This window comes from Alligator sinensis, unplaced genomic scaffold (assembly GCF_000455745.1).
Source record: "Alligator sinensis unplaced genomic scaffold, ASM45574v1 scaffold1031_1, whole genome shotgun sequence".
Classification (NCBI taxonomy): Eukaryota; Metazoa; Chordata; order Crocodylia; family Alligatoridae; genus Alligator; species Alligator sinensis.
Genome location: NW_005842167.1, coordinates 1,005,579 through 1,028,458, shown reverse-complemented (window position 1 = coordinate 1,028,458; position 22,880 = coordinate 1,005,579). Strand labels below are relative to the sequence as shown.

The following is a 22,880-nucleotide window of genomic DNA, read 5'->3' as shown; positions in this document are numbered from 1 at the left end:
TCCTCTCCTGCCATGCCTTGATGAAATGATACTTTCAGAAAAGGGAGGCTGCTTCAGGGCTTCACAAGTCAGATCTCTTCAGATGGTGTCACTGCTCATCGCCTTAAGGGCTAATTATGTGGGCTCCATCCTTCCCAGTACCCATGGCCAGGCCTTGCTGATACTACTTATTCCTCTCTCTCCTGTTTTTAACACCCCTCTTGGGCTATAGGCCCCATGGGCATGTGTCAGCAAAGCCCTCTTGGGCTATGGGCTCCCAGTCCCAGTTCTCATCCCTCCTGGGCTATGGGCTCCTTGGCCCCATCAGTCTCTGACTGTGAACCCCAATCTTTTGCCCCCTTTCTCTGGGCCCTGACCCTGCTCCTAGGCCAGTTGAGACTCATGGGCTCCTCCAGTCTCTGCCTGTTGTCCTTCTTGGCCTTTGGCCCCTTTTTCTAGGCCATGGCCCTGCCTTTGGGCCAGTGAGATCTTCTGGCTCCCTGGCCGTGTTTACACTTGTACCTCCTGGTTTCTGGCCTTGTTCCAACGATTGGACCCCTATAGCAATGTTCAGGTTTCAGGGGTGGCCATAGTGCCCTGGACAACCATGCTACCCTTGCCCCAGCTCAGGCTCTAGGGTGCTCTCCCCTTTTTACTTGCCTTCCACACTTTGATTGTTTCACTGAAAGGGAAGCTGCCTACGGGTCCTAGAGCACTCCCCAGTTCTTCTAGCCACCAGCAGGTCCCTGCCAGACCCTGTTGTCTCAGTTTTACCCATCTTAGGCAAAGTGGGTCCTCCTGACCTGCCCATACTACCCATGGCATCTGTAGTCTTAAGGGCTCTTATGTGGCTCCAAGCATCCCTCATACCATGCCCATGCCTTGCAGGCTTTCTTGTCAGGGCCTTAGCCTTTTCAGCTTCTGCCCATTTCTTTTGCTGGGCCCTCTAGCTCCAGTCCAGTGTGCTGGACTGAGCTTCTGGTTTCCAGCCTCTGTCTGTCTTCCTTGGCCCCTGGCTCTAAGTCCTTCTCAGGCACCCTTAGCCCTATCTTTGCCCTGGCTGTGGGCACTGAACCTGGCTCTGTTTGCCTTGGTGCCCTGGCCCTGGTCCCACATGCTCTGGGCTCTGAGCCTCCTTTGGCTCTCTCTGCCTACCCTCTACCTGAGCTAGCCTACCCTCTCCTTCTTGGCTGCTGCTGGCTTTTGGGTCAAAGTCCACTCTGTGTCCTGGGCCCCGAGACCCTGTGGGGCTCAAGACACCCCCAGATACACTCAGGCACTATTGGGACGTCCCCCAACCCCTGATATTACCAAACCCAACCCACCAGATTAAACTGTAACAAAGGAATAAGCACACTTGCCATAACATAAAGTAAACCCATGCTGAGTCCAGGCATCAACAGTAGCTGCTGTGAGAGCAGCTATGCCTCCCCTTGCCCTGGTTTACATCCACCTGACAGGAAGCCTTCAGTGTCTTACTTGCATCCTTAGGGGATTCCAGGAGTCATAGAGTCCCTTCCTGCAGTCATGGCCAGGAGCTTCTTTCACTCCAGCCTCCCTGACCTGGCTTAGGCCCTAGATTTAAATGCAGCCTAAGCCCTGACCCTTCCCATCACATGGAGCTCCAGTTGAGCAGGGGTTTCTCAGCTTATGACTGCTTCTAGGCTAGACTCTGCCCTACTACTTAGTTGCCCATTACCCTGCAGCCCACCCGGCACAGGCAGAGTTCTCCAAAAGTGGCCACAGGTGCGCCTCTCCCCTCTAGTGGGCAGATCCCTGCCTAGGCTGCCTTCCTTCTTATGGCTAGCAGCCCTGTTCAGCTTTCGGGGCTCTATCTGATGCCTTTTTCCCTTATTATAGTAACAAGAGCCCAAGACTCCCCACCTGGGGCTGAGGCTGTTTTGCTGTGTCAGCACTTCCAACTCTGCCCCTGCTGGGCTACAGGCCCCTGGCCCTGCCTACTCATCCCCTCCTGGGCTCAGACAGTCTCTCTCTGGACCCCAGGCTCTCTGTTCCTTGTTCCCAGGCCTCTTTACTCCCATGCCTCTTGGGACCTGCTCCTTCCTTTAGTCCCTTTCTCAAGCCTCCAGAGTTACCTACTCCAGCTCAGATGTTACCCAGGAGCCCTGCTGCCCAGCAGCTCCTCTCTCCATGGCTCTCAAGGCTGGACTGCTTGCCTAGCTCAGGCCCTGGGCTATGTGTCGTTTGTACTAAGGGTATCAGCCTGTAAACAAAATGCTAATTTAGACTAATGAATCAATAAAGCTTTATTCATAAGTGACCAAAACGTAGCCCAGTATACGGCTGTTCCTTTCATGAAAATGTCCGTCTGTTTATCTACCTACCTAGTATATGACAGTGCCCCCAATACTGTAATGGCTGGGTCAACTAATATTATTCTATCAGTAACTTGGTGTAGCAGGAGACTTGCTGCTCCTGCTACTTTAAGAGAAGACAGGCTGCCTGAGAAGGAGCCTGCAGATGTGGCAGGAGCCAATTAGAGTGTCACCAGAAGGGGGCCAGGCTTGAAGCATATAAAAATAAGTTAAATAAATGCTAAGGAGCCGTCTTATATCTTCGCAAATGTATGAGAAAAGATCAAAATTGTCAAAACCTGGTACAGCATATGCTGAAGTTTCTATTATGCATTATTTATATTGTAGAACTGCCCAGAGGTCTCAGTCTGTTCCATGGTGGTAGGCACACTATTTCAGAGCAGACAGTAAAACTTAAATAAATTCCGATATACAGAATCATATAGACAGCAAGAGCAATTAGCAAATGATGTTCCTTTAAAAAATTATCCAGTTTACATAAGCAATTTACAGCAAATTTAGCTTCATGTAAGCTGGATACATTTATTATATTACATTAAAAAAGATGTCACAAAATACTAAGTGATAAAAAATGAACTTCCCACCAGGGAAAATTGAAGGTTCAGAGAGATCTTGCCAAGAATCGTAAGAAATTGGCATTAAACATTAGGGCTGTACAGAACACTTGCAGTAGCATTTTCATTTTGCAAGTGATGAACCAACTTTGTAAAAAGCCTCTTAAAAGCTGTCACCTTGTTCTAAGCTGAATGTGTATATATAAAGGGAAATTTTCAAAAGCATATGTAGGAGAGAAGCTCCCTACTCCCTTTAACTTTAAAGGAAGTGGATCCCAGTGGCAAAAGTACTAGACTAAGACTAAGGAGATCAATGTTCTGTTCTTGGCTCAGCTACTGACCCACAGGATAACCTTGAGCATGTCACTTCTTGTCTGTGTTCTCCATGTTCTTTCATTATAAACATGGGGAGAATGACACTGAGTTCTTTTGCCAAGTGCTTTGAGGTCTACTGACAAGAAGTATGGTAGGGATTAATATTATTAGTGATCTGTGTTTTTTTGGATATTTTCCTTGGGAACATTTCTGAAGGGAATGTCTAGGGATAGGATTTATATCTACTTATACAAACCCACCCTGGTTGACAAAAAATGGTGTTTATATCAAATATAAATGATTAAAAATATTACATGTTCATCATGATTTGCAAAACTGAGCCTCAGCTGGCATTTAGAATAATATGTTATTAGTTCAAGACAAATCCCTGCAGTGAATTGTCTAGTGCATACGTTGTTGTTTTAATTGTTCCTAGCCATGGGTATCCCATCACTCTTCTTGGAATATTGCAGTTTATGAGATTTTATGGTTTTATGCTGACCACTTTTTTTCTGTTCTGTGAAGTATTGTGAACAGCTTGCGCACACACTGTTGTACCAATCCTGGATATTTGCCTGTATTTTACTACCTTACTGTCTAACGTTCACACATAAATGTGTGAAACTTTGTTTTGCTGATACAGGCAACAGTAATCTCAAACCTGTTGTGCTCTGCTGACTTGAGCCTTCAAAGTCTTAATTAAGAGGAATAGGCCTTTGACCAGATGGTTTCAGTATCCTTTTCCTGTTGTTATTACAATATGTTTTACTGGAGTCTTTGCTTCTTACTTACCTTGATTGAGCTTATGGACATCTTCAGGCACAGACTTTCCTTTTTGTGAGGCATATCATGGTGCTGCAAAAGACCTGATGGGCTTTCCTTAGAGAATGCTAGTGACTAGCCAAGTGCTCCACCCTGCATGTTATGAATGGATAACTGTTTTCCTTCCAAATGAACTGAGACTGGTTAGCCCTCAGACTCTTTGAGCCATGTCTCAGGGATCAAAAAAGATGTCACCAAAGGAAGCAAATTGGCTGCATGGGTGATGCGTAGGGGAGGACCGGGGGCGGGGGGCGCCCCTGAGATTTGGCGCTGCTGAAGCCACCACCAGCTTCTGTGGGCAGTTGTCACCCTCACCTGCCCTACCCCATGACACCAACATGGTTGGCAGCGGCTGCGTGTGGTCCCCGCTTGCAGTTCACTACTGCCCCCCAACACCACTGGCGGCAGCTGTGGGCAGTCCCCACTCACCACCATGGTGCGCCGTGGTGTTTCCATCCTAGGGTACCTCGTAGGCTCAGATCTCTTGTCTGATTCCCTGTCTTGGGATAAAGGGTACCACTAGATCCTAGAACCAGTATCTGAGATTTGGACCTCCCCTTTCCCCAGTCATATATACTTGTCCCCTCAGTGCCCCCCTAAGCCATAGGTGTACTGGCCTTATTCATTTAACCTCTTTGAGGAAAACATACCAGAAAATATCAACAGAGGCTTAACAGAAGGAGTTTAACTAAGGTTCCTTTTCTTTCAGTGCATTTGAAAATAACAAGTCTCAAGATGCACTCTCCTTTTATCCGAAATAATGCCTTTTGCACGTCTACGTTTTGCCAGCATTTGCAGGCTTCCTACAAGTCCTTCTTGAAAGCAGCAGTGATAAGCTATGTATAGAGTGAAAAACTCAGCTCTTAGACTGGTCTCTGTCCTGTGACAAACTGGGGGGTGTTATATGGGTCTCTATGCAGGAAGGTTCCATGGCGGTTGGCCATTCACAGAGAGTAAAAGTTGACAGCTTTAGATATGCAACCTTGATGGCTCTCAGTAAATGCCTTTCAGTGCAGTTGTCTGGAGGGCAATGAGGTTGCATATGGCGGGGGGGGGGACAAATTAATACAGGCAAGGTACTAATATTTCAACATAGGTACATATTTGACTTCATAATTTGGTGCAGTTATACCCCATCATCTTCTGTCATGGTGTATTGTAGTTCAAACCTTGCTCTAGGCAAGCATCTGAACTACATTCAAAAGATCATGAACATTTTTCTCTGTCAAGGGATGTGTTTTTCTAGGAGCCTTGTTAGGGCATGGACAGATGTAATATCTAGAACATTTTAAATGACGTTGGGCTGCCTATACATGTGCTCGGGATGGGGGCAGGGGGAGTGTTTTAATTGGAGCAGTTCCCAGAAAGCCACTCTAATTAAAACAGCTTACCATCCTGTGTATTAAGCCCCTGCACATTTCAAAATGGCCGTAGGATGCTTTATCTAAAGCTCATTCAATGAGGTTTAGATACAAGTGCCCCTGCAGCAATTTTGAAATGTGTGCGGGCTCAGTACAAAGGATGGTAAGGTGACGCTGGAGCATTTTAATTAGGAAGTGAACAAGCGCATCTATAGGTACCTCAAGAGTCTAGACATGCAGGCCATTTTAGACTGGTTTAAACTTCCTAGAATGTTTCCAAAGCACACCAGGAAAATCAGGTGCTGGTCCTCCTTGAACTCGTTTAGTGTTGTGTGTGACACAAAACATTTCATGCCTCTTGTCTGGTGACTCCTTGTAGCAGGGCACTAAGGTGCCTGCTACTGGGAGAGCCGGAACAGCTGCTCAGGTGCCGGTTGCCAGGATGACCAGAGAGAGCCAGTGTCCCCCACCTGCTAGCAGTCAGCTGACCAGAAGGGGAGGGCCTAGCTCCCATTTAAACACCAGAACTGAGGCCAAGGGGGTGTTCCCTGCCAGCAGCAAAGGAGGAAGGAGCTCTCTCATGGAAGGGAGAAGCTGCTTGAATGCAGGAGCAGCATCTGACACTGCTGCGGGATGACGTACCCCTGGTAGGCTTGAGCGGGGTTAGAGCCGGGCGGCTTAAGTTTTTATGTTATAGCCAAGGGGCTTGCGTTTGTGTTGCCATTTAATACCGGTGGTTTGGGTGGGGGGTTGGAGGAGGCCTCATTGTAGGGACCCACTCCAGAGTGGGATCCCCGGCACCAGTGAGGGTGCAGCTTTTGGGATGACCTTAGAAAGGCCAGGGAGGCCTGGAGCACCTGGGGGGTGGGGTGCAGGATTGTGTTTTTCCGTTGTTTGGAAGGGTGGAGTCACGCCTGGGTTTTGAACTTGTGGCCCCTTTGACTGTGGGGCTGGCATGTGTGCCTCCGGGCCAGGGGGGTGTCATGCCTCAGAAGGGAGCTGGAAAAGAGGTCAAGAGCCTCCAGGCACTGGAAGGATGAGCTAGAGCCTCAGAGTCTAACCGTGTTTGGTGGGTTTGGATGTAGAGGTCTAGCTAGAGGAAAAAGGGGTCAGAACCTTATAGGAGAGACCCCAACATAACCAATATAACCGGCAGTTTCCCGCTCGCATACTAATTCCATCAAGACGTGACAGGAGAGATTAGAGTGGGACAGCAGAGGTCCAAGAGGACTCCAAGGGCGCCCCACGTAAGGCGCAGATGACCCAGAAGATGGCGCTGGGGAGGGCGACCTGTCACACTCCTCCAAGCATCCCACACTGCGCTGCTCCTCACCTCTCCCCCAAACCCATGCAGGGCAGTGGGGGTTGTTGTGGCATGCAACCAGGACTCTACTGCCCTAAGATCTATTGCCTACAGAGACCATAGTCTGTAAGGTGAGGAAGCAGAAAGTCCCTGTGTCAGTTTGCCTTCCCTGCTAGGGACACTGGGCATAAGTCCCAAACTTATTTAGGTTGAGGGGCGTAGCCGGGAGAAGCGGGGGAACTTTATAGCCCCCTTCTTACAGTAGGTGAGTGGTTGTGCCGGTAACAGTAGAAACCTGCCAATTGTTGGATGCAGTGGGATGATCAGGAGGGATCCTGGTTTATTCTGATTTTAAAAAAATCCCCAATTTTCAGTTTAAAAAAAACAAAACTAACCCCAATCCACTTTTTTGGGTAATTTAAATGAAATACCGCTAATGTATGTACTTTTTTAAAACTGAAAATTAGGGATTTTTAAAATAAGAGAAAATCCAGATCCCTGATGATCAGCACTTAATGGTCAAGAACAGCTGTCAGTGTGAAGTGCATGCTCAATGTGACATGAATTATCCCATTAACTGTTAATTGTTCCTGCCCTCTGTGCTGCACTCTTGCAGGCAGCTCTGCCTCGCTGGTTCCGCCCTGCACACACACCTTTATTCAGCTGGTGGCAGTGAAGGTACCTGAGTAGTTGTAAGAGCTAGAGAGTTCGTGGGGAGTGTCTAGAGCACAGAGTCCTCTTAAAAACCCTGAACATGCCACACAGCCTCCCACCACCTAGCGACTGCTCCATTCTAACCTGCTGCCCCAGTCTGGATCTTTCTGCTTTCTAGAGGAATCCTGGGGAAACTCCAGTAGCTTATGCGTGGAAGGCATGGTGGTCTGCAATCCCTAAAAGATGAGGGAACCCTTACTAGTGTATGTGTAGACACTTCTGACGAGGGACAATCAGTGACATTCTTGGAATGATTAACATGTTCTCTGTCCACATCCTTAAAATTGCTCTATGCAGCTTTTTGAAGGTTAAAATATTAAGAGAACTCTTTAACTGATAGTTACCATTACCATCAAGTTATTGTCATAAATTACCTTTAAAAACAGATAATACCATTACTAAGAATAAACAAACGTCACTGAACATAGAACAGATTTGTCAGGTAGTTAACTTGCGTTAAGTAGCAATCATTTCAACATCTGGCCATGTTGACATCCAGTGCTAAGATACAATCATGAAAAGGTTTAGAAACTAGGATAATCCTTTGGAGCACTTAAAATAATAGAGTTTGAAACTGTATGTCAGGAGCAATCTATTTGACAAATTCGATTTTTCCAGTCACAGATTATCTGCAAACAGATCACGTGTTTTTTACAATTTGCTATTTATTCAGAGTGGCTCAATGGACAATATCTCTCACACGTTTTGAGCTATGGATCATGGGTCCTCAGACATGTTCATAGGTCAAGCTAAGTCCTAACAGAGACTACCTCAAGAACCACTTCCACTTCCATTCTTTAATGCTTAAAACCCTTCTCGTAATTACATCAGTGGACTACTGGAAGAATTATTGGATAGCTAAAAAAATTTGGACTATTTAAACTAATGGATATTTTAAAATTTTATTTTCATAGAATCAGCAGTTGGAAAAAAGTGAGAGGGGTGAGCATATTGCTATCAGGCAACTCTGCTGACTAATGGCAAGCGCTCCAAGGTGTACTGGAACCTATTGCTACAGATAGTTTGCAGTTAGACTTCTGTGATTATTCAGTATTTGGAAACTGAGTTTTGTGATTGTCATGGGGCTAACTTTCTCTTCTATCATTGCAAGACCTGCTTACACACAAAATAAATTTGAGGTCCTGACAAAATGAAATTCTGATTCAAATGCAACCTTTGGTGATATGAATGCTCACAAATAAATAATAAGAAAAGAGACTGACAACCATTTTCTAAATGTCACATTGCCCCAATTTTTACACTGTCAGAACAACTTGAGGGTTACATTTGTTCAATCAGAGATCAGAAATGAAATGCTAGATAATTTCTTTGATGAACCATAGCTAATTGACATAACTTCAGTTTCAAATATTTAATGCAAAGCTGTACTATTAAAAATAGGGAAAAATATTGAAATATTTCCAAAAAATGAGAAATACAGGGTGCTGACAGAAGTGATATTTGTCACGTGATTGACCCTTTGAAAGTGCTTTATAGCCATGCCCTGACAGAAGCGCACAGCTGCATAGCACCTCAAAAGTGACAAATTAACTCTCATTTAATGAGGGTTCAGATGAAGGTGTTCCAAAGTGGAGTGCCTTCATTAACTTCTGTCTGTCCCTGTGTGTGAGCCGGGCTGGGCTGATGCAGCCAGCGCCACTACCAGTGCTGTCTTCATTATAGCAGAGGGGATAAGGGGGGGGGAGAGAGTTCCCATCTGTGTTTGCCCAGCCTCTGCTAGAGTGGGGGAGGGGAGAGTAGGTGGATTGGAGCTCCCCTGGGGTGGGGGGACAGAAAGAGGCAAGCTTTCCACATACCATTTTTGTTCCAAATTATTTGCTCAGCTGTGTTTTTACTTACATTGTTATTTTTTCATGCACTTCCCTCCTTTCTGGATGAGTTCCAGGTTGTAACTTTTCATGCTGCCTTTGGCAGGTGATTTCACATGACCATTGTTCATCGTGTAAAGAAGGAGACTCCTTCTGTTCATAAATGTTTCTCACATTCATGAAGAAAAAAAGAATGCCCCAGTCTTTATTAGCCGATTATCCTTTTCATTAATTTCACAGCATTCATACTATTAGGTCACTGTACATCTTCTGCCATCCCACTCCTTATTTTATTGTCTGATTATTTTCAACACCCTGATTGATTAAGTGATTTCACCTTCCCTCCTACTAATGGACACTCATGTAAACCTGCTAATTAGAGTTGCTATGCAAGGTTTTGTAAGCAGGAGTTGTCAATGCTGAGTTTCTGGATTAATCAGTATTGTTCACAGAACGCTTTATAGCACTATTTCCTCAGTTTCAACAATTCTCAAGCTGCTTTTTCTTAGATAGCAGATCTTACTTAAAGATAGATTATTAGTTTCCCATTTCTCTGGGCTTCTATCCCAATTCAAACTTAAGATCGTCAATAAAGCAATTGAAGAGACTTGAGATATGATTTTAGGTCTTGCAATTAATTTAACATATTCGTATCTCAAAGATATATGGGAGAGTTTTTTATATATTCCATTTATTGAAAATTTTAGATAAAAACCTTATGTATTTCTATGAATCTCTTGAGTATTTGTGATGGACCTTTAAAGGACCAACCAAATGAGATGAGAACAGGCAAAATTTCTGGGACTGTGATAGGATCACTGTGGAGCCCCATGGTAGATCAGGGATCTGTTGAGATTCAAGAGCTCTTATGCACATGCAGGGAGCCCGCTCCAACGTGCTGGAAATCCAGTGTGTCGGAGCAGACTCGATTAATTGAGTCTGCTAGAGTGTGGAAATTAACACAGTCTAGCATCACATGTATCAGTTTCCCTGCGCTGAAAAAATGGCGGTGGGATGCTTTGAACAAAAGCTCGTTGAATGAGCTTTCATTCAAAGTGCTGCACTGCCATTTTTTCAGCATTGGGATGCTGATACATGTGACATTCAGGTGCTTTTAATTAGCATGGCTCGCTAATTAAAGCGGCCCCACCATGCCTCCTGAACCACATATAAAAATGCCCCAACTGGCTAAGTAAACTCACTTCCTGTCAGATTTCCCATGATAAATCTGGGAGAAAGTCACAGAGTTATGGGAATACAGCATGTCCATAGAAATCATGGCAGAAATTAAGAAAAGTCATAGGTGCATTCTGGAGTAAACCAGACCATCGCTGCAGTCTGGTGATGGACTGGACCTTTCACTTCCTTTCTTGCTGATATTACTTTGAGTATTAAACTAGCTCCCCCTATTCTCATTCCTTGATTTATTTTATTTAACAAACTTTAAGACAGCTCCAGCTCTAGCATGGGGTGCACAGTGAGAGCCACGGCTGCTCTGTGTACTCAATGCTAGAGCCAGAACTGGAGTTGCTGCTGCCCCCCCACATTGCCTTGGCTGGAACCGCTTTGTAACTAAAAGTAGTCTTGTGGCACCAGTGACTCAGCTCTTTGTCTGTTCTTTCACCAGACAATTTATTTACTCATGTCCAGAAAGGCTTGCAGACTTTTTGGTAAATGCTATTGAATTGATGGACTCTATACTCTTATAATAGCTGGGACACATCAGTAGCCATGTACTATGATTATTTTTTCAAGGACTGCCATATTGTGTTACAAGTGCACATCCAGAGTAAAGAGTAATGGGGGAGAGAGTAAAGGGAGGTGCCACCTCAAGCCAACAGATTGTAAAGTATTATACACAAGGTCTCAGAGCTTCTGGCAGCCTACAACCTCAGGCCTTGAGAGGGTACAGTGTGCTGTCTGCTCAACTGCCAGCTGGATCCACTCCCTGGTCTTTTTAGAAAGGTAAGGTCCTAACTTTGCCTGTCAGAGCCTCTGCACAATTGCTGTTAACCTGTACTAGAGAGAGGAGAGAAGTGGGGAAATATGCCTTGCACTCAAGTCTCCCTTTCTTTGTTCAACTGCATGAGGGCCAGTTTCCATCTGTCCTTGTATGTTTGTGATTTGAGAAGTAATCTTGACAGTTCAAATTTTAATAATTTCAATTAAAAAAAAAGTTACTTCTTGGCTGCAAGCTCAACAGGAACATACTAGACAGCAGTGTGCCATTCCCCAGTCAGTGAATCAGCCAGTAGCCCCAGCTATTTATGCTCCTTATCAGCTTTGCTTTAAAAAAAGCAAAAGCCTTACTGACTGGATAAGTAAATACTGACATAATCAAATGCACAACTACAAAATGGGAGTCATCAACTACATTACCAGTAGACTAGGAAAGGATATAAAGGAGTAGATCCAAAGCTGAACCTGAGTCACCAATGTCATATGGGTGTAAAAAAAAAAAAGGTAATAGCATATTGTGGCATGTTACCTGAAGTGTTGTAAGTCATGAAAAATGATTCTCTCTCTCTATTCAGCAGGGAAGGGGGGGGGGGGCCTCAATTGGAGTACTGCTTCACATTTTGGGCAATGCACTTGAATGAGGTAGATAATCATACAAGATCTAGAGGAAAGCAACAAATATTTTTAAAGGTCTAGGCAACTTAAAACATAGGGAAGGATGAAAGAATTGGGATTATTTAGTTTGGAAAACAGGAGAGAAAAGGAGAACTTGATAACTATCTTTGAAAACAAAAACAACAGTTATTATAACAAGGATGGCAATCAAATATTATCTGTGGTCAGTGGAGGCATGAGAAGTAATAGTCTTAAGTTGCACAAAGGCAGATTTACCTTAGCTATTAGAAAGAACTTTCTCATTACAAGGGTAGTTAAGTACTGGGACAGGCTACCTAGAGCGGGTATAGATTCATCATCATTGGAAGTTTTTAATTGCAGGTTAGGCAGACCCGTGTCTGGAATAACCCTATATTGAACAGAGGATTGGGCTAGATGTCTTTCTATCCCTACTTCTCTGTGATCTTACAATTTATATGAAGGGTTAAAACTTTATTTAACTGAAAAGGTAGGTTCCAAGCAGAGCATCATTCCAGAACATGCATTGAAGATACAATTGTGGACACATTAACTTTAAGTAGGAAAATAGTCCCATTGGCATCATTGCAAAACAAGTGCCAGGATGAGGGCCATACCATGGTAGCTATTGTTCTAACTGCTATAAAAATATAAATGAAGAGAGATAAATGAATTTTTCTCTCAACTGTATAATTGTTTCTGGTTTGTTTGCTTTCCATTTCACCTTAAAGTTTAACTGCTTGATTTTTGTATATTTTGCACTTTTACAAAGCTTTGTCAACATTTAAATGAGAGATCTTAATGCAAATGTTGAACCTAAAGTTATTTTGCAATTAAACAGCAGCTGAACTGCCCAATTGTTGACAACCAGCAATCTTTACTTAGGGTGCAATGCATTAGAATAGCTGTCAAAATGAGAACACAAGAGAGCAATGCTACAAACCCAAGCCTATTTTTTCCCCCCTGAAAGGGGAAATAGCATTGTTTCAAGTTAACACATGCCTGTTTGCTGTAGTGTAGAGGAGCCTTCATTTCAACAGGTAAATTGAAACATTTTATTGCTGCCTTGAAGACTATAATTAAGGAATCTTTGGCATTCCAGCCCTCCCAACAGTAGGTTTTTTCCAGCATTACAGCTCCATATATGACTCCATTCTCTAGTTTCCAAGTGTAGATCATGCTGTTCTAGCAAGGGGCTCCCAGGGCTCCTGATGCTGGATGGAATTAATGGGCAGGTTTATTTTCATGTCACTGTTGCTGTAAGGGCAAATCTCCCCACTGTCTCTTATCTGCCATTTTCTTGTTCCTCGTAACCATGCTTGCACTTGCATCTGAAAGGGCAGCGCTGCCTGCCATTCCTTGTATCATTAAAGTGTCACAGTGTTCCTGTGAGTAAACAGAGCACAGCGTGGAGAAATAATCACAGCTTGCCATGTCCATGGTTGAATGTGTGCCCTTTATTTCTTGAGCAGTTCTACAGCACTGATCCAGCAGCTCTTTGTTCTTATATTTGTCACATACAAACATGACTCCCTTATCCCTCCCCAGGGGCAGATCCAGAGAGGATGCAGGGGCATAACTATACCTTCCTCCTCCCCCTTCCGATCATGCCTAAGGAGCAGTAGCTGGAGACTAAAGTCCTGAAGAAGACAAGAATCCCCCTACCCCTTCCTTTCCCTGCTCAAAGACACAACCTCTCCCCTCCCATCTCCTACCCCTCTCATTCCACTCTCCCTTACTTGCTGCCACTGCTGCTGTCCTTGCCTGGGAGTAAGGGGAGCTTCTGCCCACTGGGCTGTGTGGCCCTGGGCTGAGCCCAGCCCCCATAGCAGTAAGAGCAGCACTGGGCAGGTGCATTTCCCTTCCTTTTCTTCTTTCCCCATGTGTTCCTTGGCAGGCTGGGAGCAAGCGTGGGGAGGGGAAAACGTGTTCACCTGCCAGTGCTGTCACTGCTGCAGTCCTGGGTGAGTGCAGCCCCTGCACAGCCTGGCTGCAGTAGGATAGGAGCTCCCCTCGCCCCCATAGGATGGTGCAGCCACTGGCAGTGGCAGGTGGAGAGGGGAGAATGAGAGGAGAGGGGAGGGAGAAGAGGGGATGTGCCTCTGTGCATGGAGGGAAAGGGAAGTGGGGATTTTTTACTTTCCTCAGAACTTAAGTCCCCGGCTTTGCTCCTGCACCGTGGTCTGCTCACTCGGGTGGGAGGGGGGGGAGGAGGAGCATGGGAACAGAGCTAGAGACACCCTGCAGCACTACTCACTGCAACAGTACCTACCTTTCTACAGTCCTGCTCCCTAGCTTGCTCCTGCGGCCATACGGCTGAGGGTGAGCGAAACTCAGGGGCATCCAAACCCCAAACCGCCGGGCTTGGGCCTGCACGTAGGATGCCTGCCAAATGATTTGGAAACATCTGATGCCCCAGGTCGGGGTGGAGGATGTTTGCCGGTAGTAGGGCCACACATGGTTCTTGAATGGCCACGGATTTGGAATTGATTTGGCCAATTTGGCTTGGAGCACGAAAATTTTTACTAAAAGAAAAACAAACAAACCTGCGCATGGGGTAAATATTTAAGGCCAGACACCTTCTAACCTGACTTCCAAGGAGACAAAGGAAGACCCTCATTACTGTCCCTGCTACTCTACAATGAAGGATAGCCACAGCTGCCCCTCTTGAAAGGCAGAAGAGAGCTGCATGCTGCCTTTTGAGACTGAATAGTCCCCGTCCCCCCCGCCACCCCTCAACAACCACTCAAAGTAGAAGGTGATGAAAATGGAGGCCCATGGCTGTGTCATGGTGACCGTGGTCCTCAATTATATCAGTCCATACTAAATAAAAATTGCCCCTGGGGTGGGCTGGAGTCCTGAGATGGGAGAACAGGTTTTCCTTACTTTCCCCTATTTCCAGGAGAAAGAACTTTTTCCCAGGCTAAAAGGTTCTTGTGTCAGAAGTGATAGGGATGCTCCCTTTAAGTTCCTCATGTCACAGAGAAAATCCCACCCCATCATTCCCAGCCCACACATGTACAGCCAACATTGGCTCCTGTTGCATTCACACCTACAGCAAACTTGTCCAGATTCAGCCCAGTAAAGATTTATCCTGTTTGGCTGCCACAGGATAGGTTGCTTGTAGCTGAATCATGGATATAATTTGGGTGAACCATTTACAATAGAATTAAATTTTGAGACTAAATTATGATAATGGAAGAAGTTCATTCTCTCAGTTATTCCTGGATAAGGCAAATTTGAGTCCTGAGTTAGGTGCAGCAGGCCTGAGTGGTCTGTAACAACAGAGCACACTCAAGTGCTGCCTGGAGAGATTTGCAGTGGCTAGGGAAACCATGCCTCCAATGTCTCTCTCTCTCTGGACTTGGCAGGCAACGGGGCTGTCTGCTTCACTTCTAATGTGTTTTCAAAGCCAGCAACCTCTACTTTAAATGTCAAATGTAGTTTTCCCCTGTGTTGAAAACTGCAATTTGCTGACCAAGAAAGCTTGGAGGCTGGTCTGACGAACCATTATGGAAAGTGAAAGGGGACAGTTTAAATATGGCTTAGCTTCTCTAATTTCTTAAAAGAAGGGTAGGCAAACCAAATCCTCCAATCAAATATTTCCTCTTTGGGTGGACAGACATCTAAGAGGAGCTTTACTTCTCAGTTTAGTAAAAAGCAGCCTGACAGTTTTATTTAGAATTCCACTGGGACCCAAAGGAGTCCGGTCTGATGAAGCAATTCATGGGGGTTTTTTAGATAGCTCTTCACTACCAACTTAAAATACTCAGAGTGATTTGCTCTTCATATGCAAAGAGGCAGTGAAAGTTCGGTCATTCACAGATCACAGCTTTGAATGTTACCATGTTTGTTTTATGCAGTTCAAGGCAATGCCTTTTATATTTAGCCAAACTGTCCCAAAAGTGAAAAATTTCCATTTATGGAAACAGTGTGGTAGATAGGACCATTTTTTTTCAATGTAGCATTTCAGCCTATTTTTATAAATACTATTTTTGAAGCACTGTTTTAAAGTAAGGAGCACAAAGCTAGCTTTCCATGGTGATACAAATTTGTCTAGCAGCAGAGGAAAGAATATGGTGTAGGTATCTTCATAGAAGTATCAGTTTTGCTTCTCGGATGAAAAATTAATGGTCAGGAAGAAATTTCAGCTCTGGCCAGCTCTGGCCATTTTAGTACAGTGACATCAAGCAGCAGCAGTTGAAGAGATGTGACTTACAATTACCTCAAATAAATGTCTTTGGAAATAGACACTGGAGTTCTGCCATAAATGCACAGAGGCAGATACTTTTACAAATACATAACCCCTTGAAATCACTCAGACCAGGTACAGACACTACATTTTTACTGGTATAAGTGATTGGAAACCTGTCTATACTTGTAACAGAACAGTTTAGCACACATAGGGCACCTATATACGAGCAGCGAGGCTGCTTCGATATACTGTAATTACAGCATGTCGGAACAGGCTCGATTAATCGAGTCTGCTTGAGCGTGGTAATTACCACACTCCAGCATCTCGTGTATCAGCGTCCCCATGCTTAAAAATGGTGGTGGGGGTACTTTAACTAAAGCTCGTTGAACAATCTTTAGTTAAAGCACCCCGCCACCATTTTTAAGCATGGGGACGCTTATACATGAGAGACACTCTGGCTGCTTTAAATAGAATGGCTCTTGGAGCTGCTCTAATTAAAGTGTTCCACTGCTGCCCCACCAGTCCTGGAGCATGTAAGCACATGTATAAATGCCCATAGAATGGTTTAAAAATGGCAGAACCCAGTCTAAGCTTTGCCCCCCCTCAACCAAAGGGAAAAAGTGTGTTCTCTTCACTACCAATCTAAACTACATTGCTTACAGTAAACTAGATAACTTAGATCAATTCCTCCTTGGGCTTTTTGAATGTCTGTACTTGGCCTCAAGATCTGTATAGGTACAAATAGCGGGGGAGCTTTAGTTGTGTATCTCCTATTAAATTAAATTACAAAACTAAAAACCATGAAATGCACAATTGTTCCACAATATACAGATAAAGTCTTTTGGTTTACTGGTTATATTACAGAAGCAGCAGAGTTCAGGGCTTGAAAATCAATTCTTGCCTCTTCTTCACAGCTTAGAAGTTCTATCAAGGATAGATTTGACACACCCATGTCTGTTTGCGGATGCATAGAAGAAGACGTTCCAGTGCTAATTGTATTCCCTTGGCAATACCCCAGTTTTGCCCTCAGATTTAGTTCTGTGGAAAAGAGACAGAAACTGGTCCTTTTGCCAGCACGGGTCAAGGAATGGTCTGTTGAGTTGACCTGAGCAAGATTCAGTAAAAGAGTAATTACCTAATTAATTACTTAACTGGAGGATCCTCTACACTTAGACACTGAAGGGATGGACATGGTGCAAGGACCTAGATAGATAGTACTAATGTTTGAATGGCTCTGCCAAAATAAACAGACTTCGGAACAGATGACTGGAAGGGACCTCTATTGGACATTTATACACATACATTTGTCTGGTCCAACGTGCTGGAAATGTGGCGCGTTGGAGCAGACTCAATCAATTCTGCTCCACACGCAAGCTGATGCGCCCGGTGCCGCATCACATACATTTGTATAAATGACAAAATGCACATCAGTGCTGAGAAAATGGTGGCGGTACGCTTTTAAACTAAAACACCTTCCCTGTGTTTTAGGTCAAAACCACACCGCTGCCATTTCCTCAGCGCTGACGCGCATTTCACCATTTATACAAATGCATACACCGCAGCATGAAGTGCTTTTAAAAATGCCTGGCTCTGCAGTGCAAGCATGTGGACAAATGCAGTCCCCTGCAACCATTTGTCAAAAGGAGTCCACAAGAAGTTCCACCCCAGCCCCTCCCAAATACCACAGCCACATAGCAACAGATAAATTGAAAAAAACCTGCAGTAGAAAAGAGTAGGAAAGGTAAGAGCAGTACTGACGCCTTGGTCTCTGCAGTAGCAGGGAATTTGTTAGGCAATATATGCCCAGATGATTCTTTGACTGAAAAGTTGCTTATGTGAAGAATGAAACCACAAAGCTGATACAGGGGATAAAATGCTTGTCAGCATATGCTGTATTTGACTACTAATGCTTTCATTTCTCTTTTGTTGCTTCAGGAGGAAAGACTTTATATAGTTGTGGTGAAAGCAAAGATTTCTTCCTGTATAACATTGCTTCTTCTCATCTGTTCCTGGCAGGTACCTGTGAAATTGGCTGGGCTTATTACTGCACTGGAGGAGGAGCGGCTGCAGCTATGTTAATCTGTACTTGGCTGGCCTGCTTCTCTGGCAAGAAACAGAAACAGTACCCTTACTGAGGCTGACAGATGAGTGGCAAACAAGACCGGTTTAGAAAACAAATGAGCTTTGAGAGGCCGAAGTGACTTGCAAACTTCTTCTGAATACAGTGCTTTAGCTCTTAACTGCAGTACAGTCAGTCGGAAATGGCAGTGGGTGTATCAAGGTAACATCGGGTGATACTGTGAATAGTGGGAGGGTGGGGAGGCTGGCATGATGGACCAAAGGCCAAGAATCTCGGGTGGGATGAGCAGTTCTTTCTTAACAGAGTTCATTTCTGGTCTACTCTGAAAGAATATAACTGTAGGGAGCAAAGAATACTCTTCTCAGTAAATTGTGAATGTTACAATGCACCAATTAATTGAAAGACTGGTGAAAAGGGAAGTGATGTGCCAGAAGGCAGGGTATAATCTGCCATAGTTTCCTTTCAGCACAACAGTCCTGAAAACACGCACACGCAGACACACACACAGTCATCATGTCCATGGTACAAAACAAATAAAATACAAACTTCTTGGTGCATTTCTTCTTAGTTTCTTCTCTCTTTTTTACTTTGTTTGATGATTTAAATTCAATGTTATAACACTTTTTAAACTATACATTAGACCTAATAAATGGACCAATAAGCCACTTTATCAGTATTTTGTATATTCTCTGTACACTTTTCTCCTGAAGCATTTAATTAATGGATTATTCAGCCTTATAAAACTTTTATTATGCCTCTGTGTTTTCAGCATTATTACAAAAATGCAACATAGTACTCAGCATATGTAGCCTTTGCCTATGGTACTCTTATGAAGTACAGTAAATGGACATCTTTCTGTCCATTAAGAATTCCACTCATGGTACTGTAGAATACCATTGATTACATAAGACTAATGGGAAACTTCTTCCAGACATGGTTTTTGTCACTGTTATGTTTAGCTCATAATTGTCCTTTTGTGCTGTACCATGTTTATTATTTCAATATTCGTTTTTGTAAAAATATATATAAATGTGCTATTTTATGTTTGTATTGAAAATTTCTGTAAATAAATTTTTCTTTGATCAGTACTAGAATGGAGTGTGTAATTGGATAAATTTATTCCTTTCTCACAACCTCTTTAAAAAAGTCACAATCACAAAGTTTGCTCTGTTATGTACTTTGTCCTGCTAATGTATATACATTAATTCCCATGCTTTTTTTTTTTTTTTTTTTTTTTTGCAGTCTATTTACAATCTTTTCCTTCAAAGGGTTCCTGAAGGGTTTTATTCAGCTAGTGGACTGATATGCAAAACTGTCCCCAGATAAAACTCTGGGGATAAATATAACAACAGTTGACAGAGACAGCCATGGTATGCTATGTCCCAAAAGTGAGAGAAAATGAGATAGCTGATCCAACCAAAAGTAAAGCTGTTAATTTTAAACAGTCAGAATGCAATTTTGGAAGGCAAAATGATCATGTGAATGAGTCACAGGACTGAGTGTCTGAACACATGATAACTAATTCTGGATCTACCACTAACATTGTCTGTGATGTTGGGCCAGTCACTTGTCTTGTTTGTGCCCCAGTTAATGACAATGGTATTAATACCGCCACCCTTTAGAAAGTCAAGACCATAAATGGAAAATTGATATAGAAATGCCAACCTATTATTATTATTATAAATTATTACCCAAGGTGGATACTATCCTATACCACCAGATCTTGCATCTTGCAGCTCTGGAAAATGTTACAAGATTTTTAATGACCACTAGTAATATGATTTTTATTCAACAAGGAGTCAAATTGTGCTTTCATGTACTTTAGATTTATCTTGGTTCAGCATCCCTGAATTCAGCAACGTTATGGCAAATTCAGACCACTTTAACAAAAAGTAACATTTGACCAGAGCTTCCAGCAGCAGTGTGCTATGTACCACTGTGCTTCAGTTCTGTAGACATTTAAAGGTGATAATTTGTCTCCAAAGTCAATGGACATTTTGCTTGCTCTTCACTTCACTAATGCCAGAATTCCTCCTCTGAGTGTTTGTTGAACTGCCTCCTAATTTCCAAATTCTGTTTAAGGACATAGGATTGATTTGTATATAATTATTATTTTTTATTATTTTATATTACAGTAACACAAAGATGCCATAATCAAGATCTAGACCTCATCTATGCTAGGTATTGAACACATAACTAAAATAATCCTGGTGCCAAAAATTTTGCAATATAAATAGATATGTCAAGCAAAAAAAAAAAAAATCCAGAAAAAACAATTTGACATTTTCCAAACTTGTAAATTTGCAAGACTTTATTAATTATAACATTCATTGACGTTGCTGCATCACAAACGTTATTTTTCTGGTTAAATTTTCATACAGTTATCTGTTCCAATATTATTTCTTGTGTTTTAGTTACTATTTCTGTGGATTAATGGCCTGCATTCATTTTTTAACTGTGAAAGCCATGCTTTAGCTGTACCCAAATAATCTGGACAGATATCCAGAGGTGCGCTTGTTATATAAAATAGTTATGTCAGTTTTTAATGATTAATTCCAATCTAGTCCAACTGCATTTCTTTTTTTTGGATTTGAATTTAGTCTGAGCAATGTTTATTCACTTTACAGTGCCACAGGGTAAGAATAAAATTGTATGCTACACTTTCCAGATGAGCCCATAATAACCATATCAGGTTTGATGCTCAACTTCCCTTAAGAACCACATCAACTATAATATAGAGATTTGACCTAAATTCTTAAAAGGGATCTTCTAAGGGAATTAGAGAGAGTTGTGTGTAAAGAGTGCTATGACCCTTCTCATTTATATTTAAATGTTTTCAGATCTATAAAAGAAGGGGTCAAATTCAGAACCCACTGCTTGACTTCAATGGACTTTCAGTCACTCACACATCATCTGAATTTGCCCTGTAGAGCTGTTAAGACGTGCCCTTTTAATATTAAGGATAACTAATGATAATTCCTTATGTAATGGTTTCTTATACAGTTTGCTGTATATTGCTTGGCAGAGTGCTCACTAAAGCTGCATCATAACTACTTTGGGCTTGGTGATTTAGGTTCAGTTTAGGTTCTTGGCTGATGAGTCTAGCATCCAGTAGCAGTGTGAATGATGAGGTGGGACTTGTCTAGGCAGAACTCAAGTGACACGAGGACCAGGAAATGGGAATTTGAGTGGGAGTGTGCTGGGGAGTTTGTCCAGCCACTTCCTTACCCTTCCTTGCTAAGCAGAAGAGGCAACAGAGAAAGAAGGAATTTTCTAGGAGTAACAGCAAGAGGAAGGAGGAGCTAGCAGGAGAATCAGCTGGATGGCTGGAAGACATCAAAATGAGCTTTCTCAGCCTGTTCCTATGTGGGTTCCGTCTAGGTGTGACCACTGACCACAGAGGCTTCCACTCAGGTCCTGGTCTGGCTTTGCAGGTATTGTGGCCTGCATGGACATGTCCAGATGTGCGTGGAAGTTTGGTTCCCTGGGAACCACTAGTGGCGGTGCACCTTGCACCACCACTTCTTGTCCCCAGGGAAGGCCCGTGGATATTCAGGGGTCAAAAAAACTTACAAAAAAGAAAAACATTGCAGCACACACTCGGGCAGCATGCTATTGCAGCATGGAGAACTCCGGACTGTGCAGTATGTGGCGCTGCAAACGTGTTTGCAGTGCCACGTACCTCACGATCGCACTCGTCCGGACGCGTCCCATGTGGGTAGGCTCAGATTCATCAGTGAGCATGAGGTCTTCATTGACTCAATGAACAATAAGACCTCCAGCATCATGGAAGAGGGATAGCCAGGGTAGGCATTGGAATAAAAAGAAGACCAAGATACTCAGAAGATGGAAGCTGGCAGTTTGTCACCTCTGGCAGTAGACAATAGTCCTTTTCTAACAGGCTGACCTTTGTTAGATCTTCCTTGCCTGTATCTTGCTGTGACTTAACATAACAGCTATTCCTGTAGAGCAACATTAGCATTATACTATAAACAACATTAGCATTATACTATAAAGCAATATAGTTCCAGTAGGACTAAGGCCCTCTGAATTTGTTTACAAGCTTTAAAAAAAAATAGAATAGAAGAAAAGATGAATTTTGAATAATCAAGCCAATGATGCATGTTGCACCTGCTCTGTGCTGGTTATCATATAATATTCAGCTGCGGAGACTTGAATAAACCAATCACAGCTTAATTAGGTTTGTCCACATTTGTGTGGCTTGGTTTTGACATCCATTATGTATCATATGATAAATACTGTTTGTTATTACTGAGGTCCTGTTAACCAATTTGAATTCTCAGAGCCCTGGGTAACAAACTTTATCAACTGTAAAGCAGATGAGAGATTGCTTGCCATTTAACAATTTAAAATGGATGAGATATTCATGGAAAACCTACCTTCACAACTACAATATTTATATGGGTTAATTTTCTATTCTCTTTTTACTTTGACAAGCATAAAACATAAAGCTGAAAGGCCCCCCTACATCATCAAGTCATCCCCATATTATCACAGACAAGTATATCTTGCCACCACCTGAGCCTGACACAGGGCTGGAGCCACCCAGGCGGAGACTGTCACAGGGGGACTGTAGCGGAGCAGGATGCTTATCTTGTTTGTGCTCCGGAGGGCACAGAATGGTGCAGGGCAGGGTGGGCTGGAGTGGGCGCATGGAGTGGAGTGCAGCAGAGCCAGTGGCCAGGAAGGTAAAGTTTATGCAAGGGAGGAGTGGAAAGTTGGGAGTCAAGCAGGAAGTAGCAGGTTTGGCCTGGCCCTCCCCCCACCTCTTCCTGCCCA

General features: G+C 43.4%; 1 protein-coding gene across 1 annotated transcript in view; it reads left to right on the top strand.

The window, feature by feature from the left end:
* The window catches only part of LHFPL6 (LHFPL tetraspan subfamily member 6), a 236,163-nt gene extending 216,995 nt beyond the window's left edge, over positions 1 to 19,168 (top strand). The window contains exon 4 of the mRNA XM_006025779.3: positions 18,017 to 19,168. Coding sequence (XP_006025841.1) covers positions 18,017 to 18,135 — 119 coding nt within the window. The 3' untranslated portion in view covers positions 18,136 to 19,168. The remainder of the gene's footprint in view (positions 1 to 18,016) is intronic.
* The last annotated feature ends 3,712 nt before the right edge of the window (positions 19,169 to 22,880 follow it).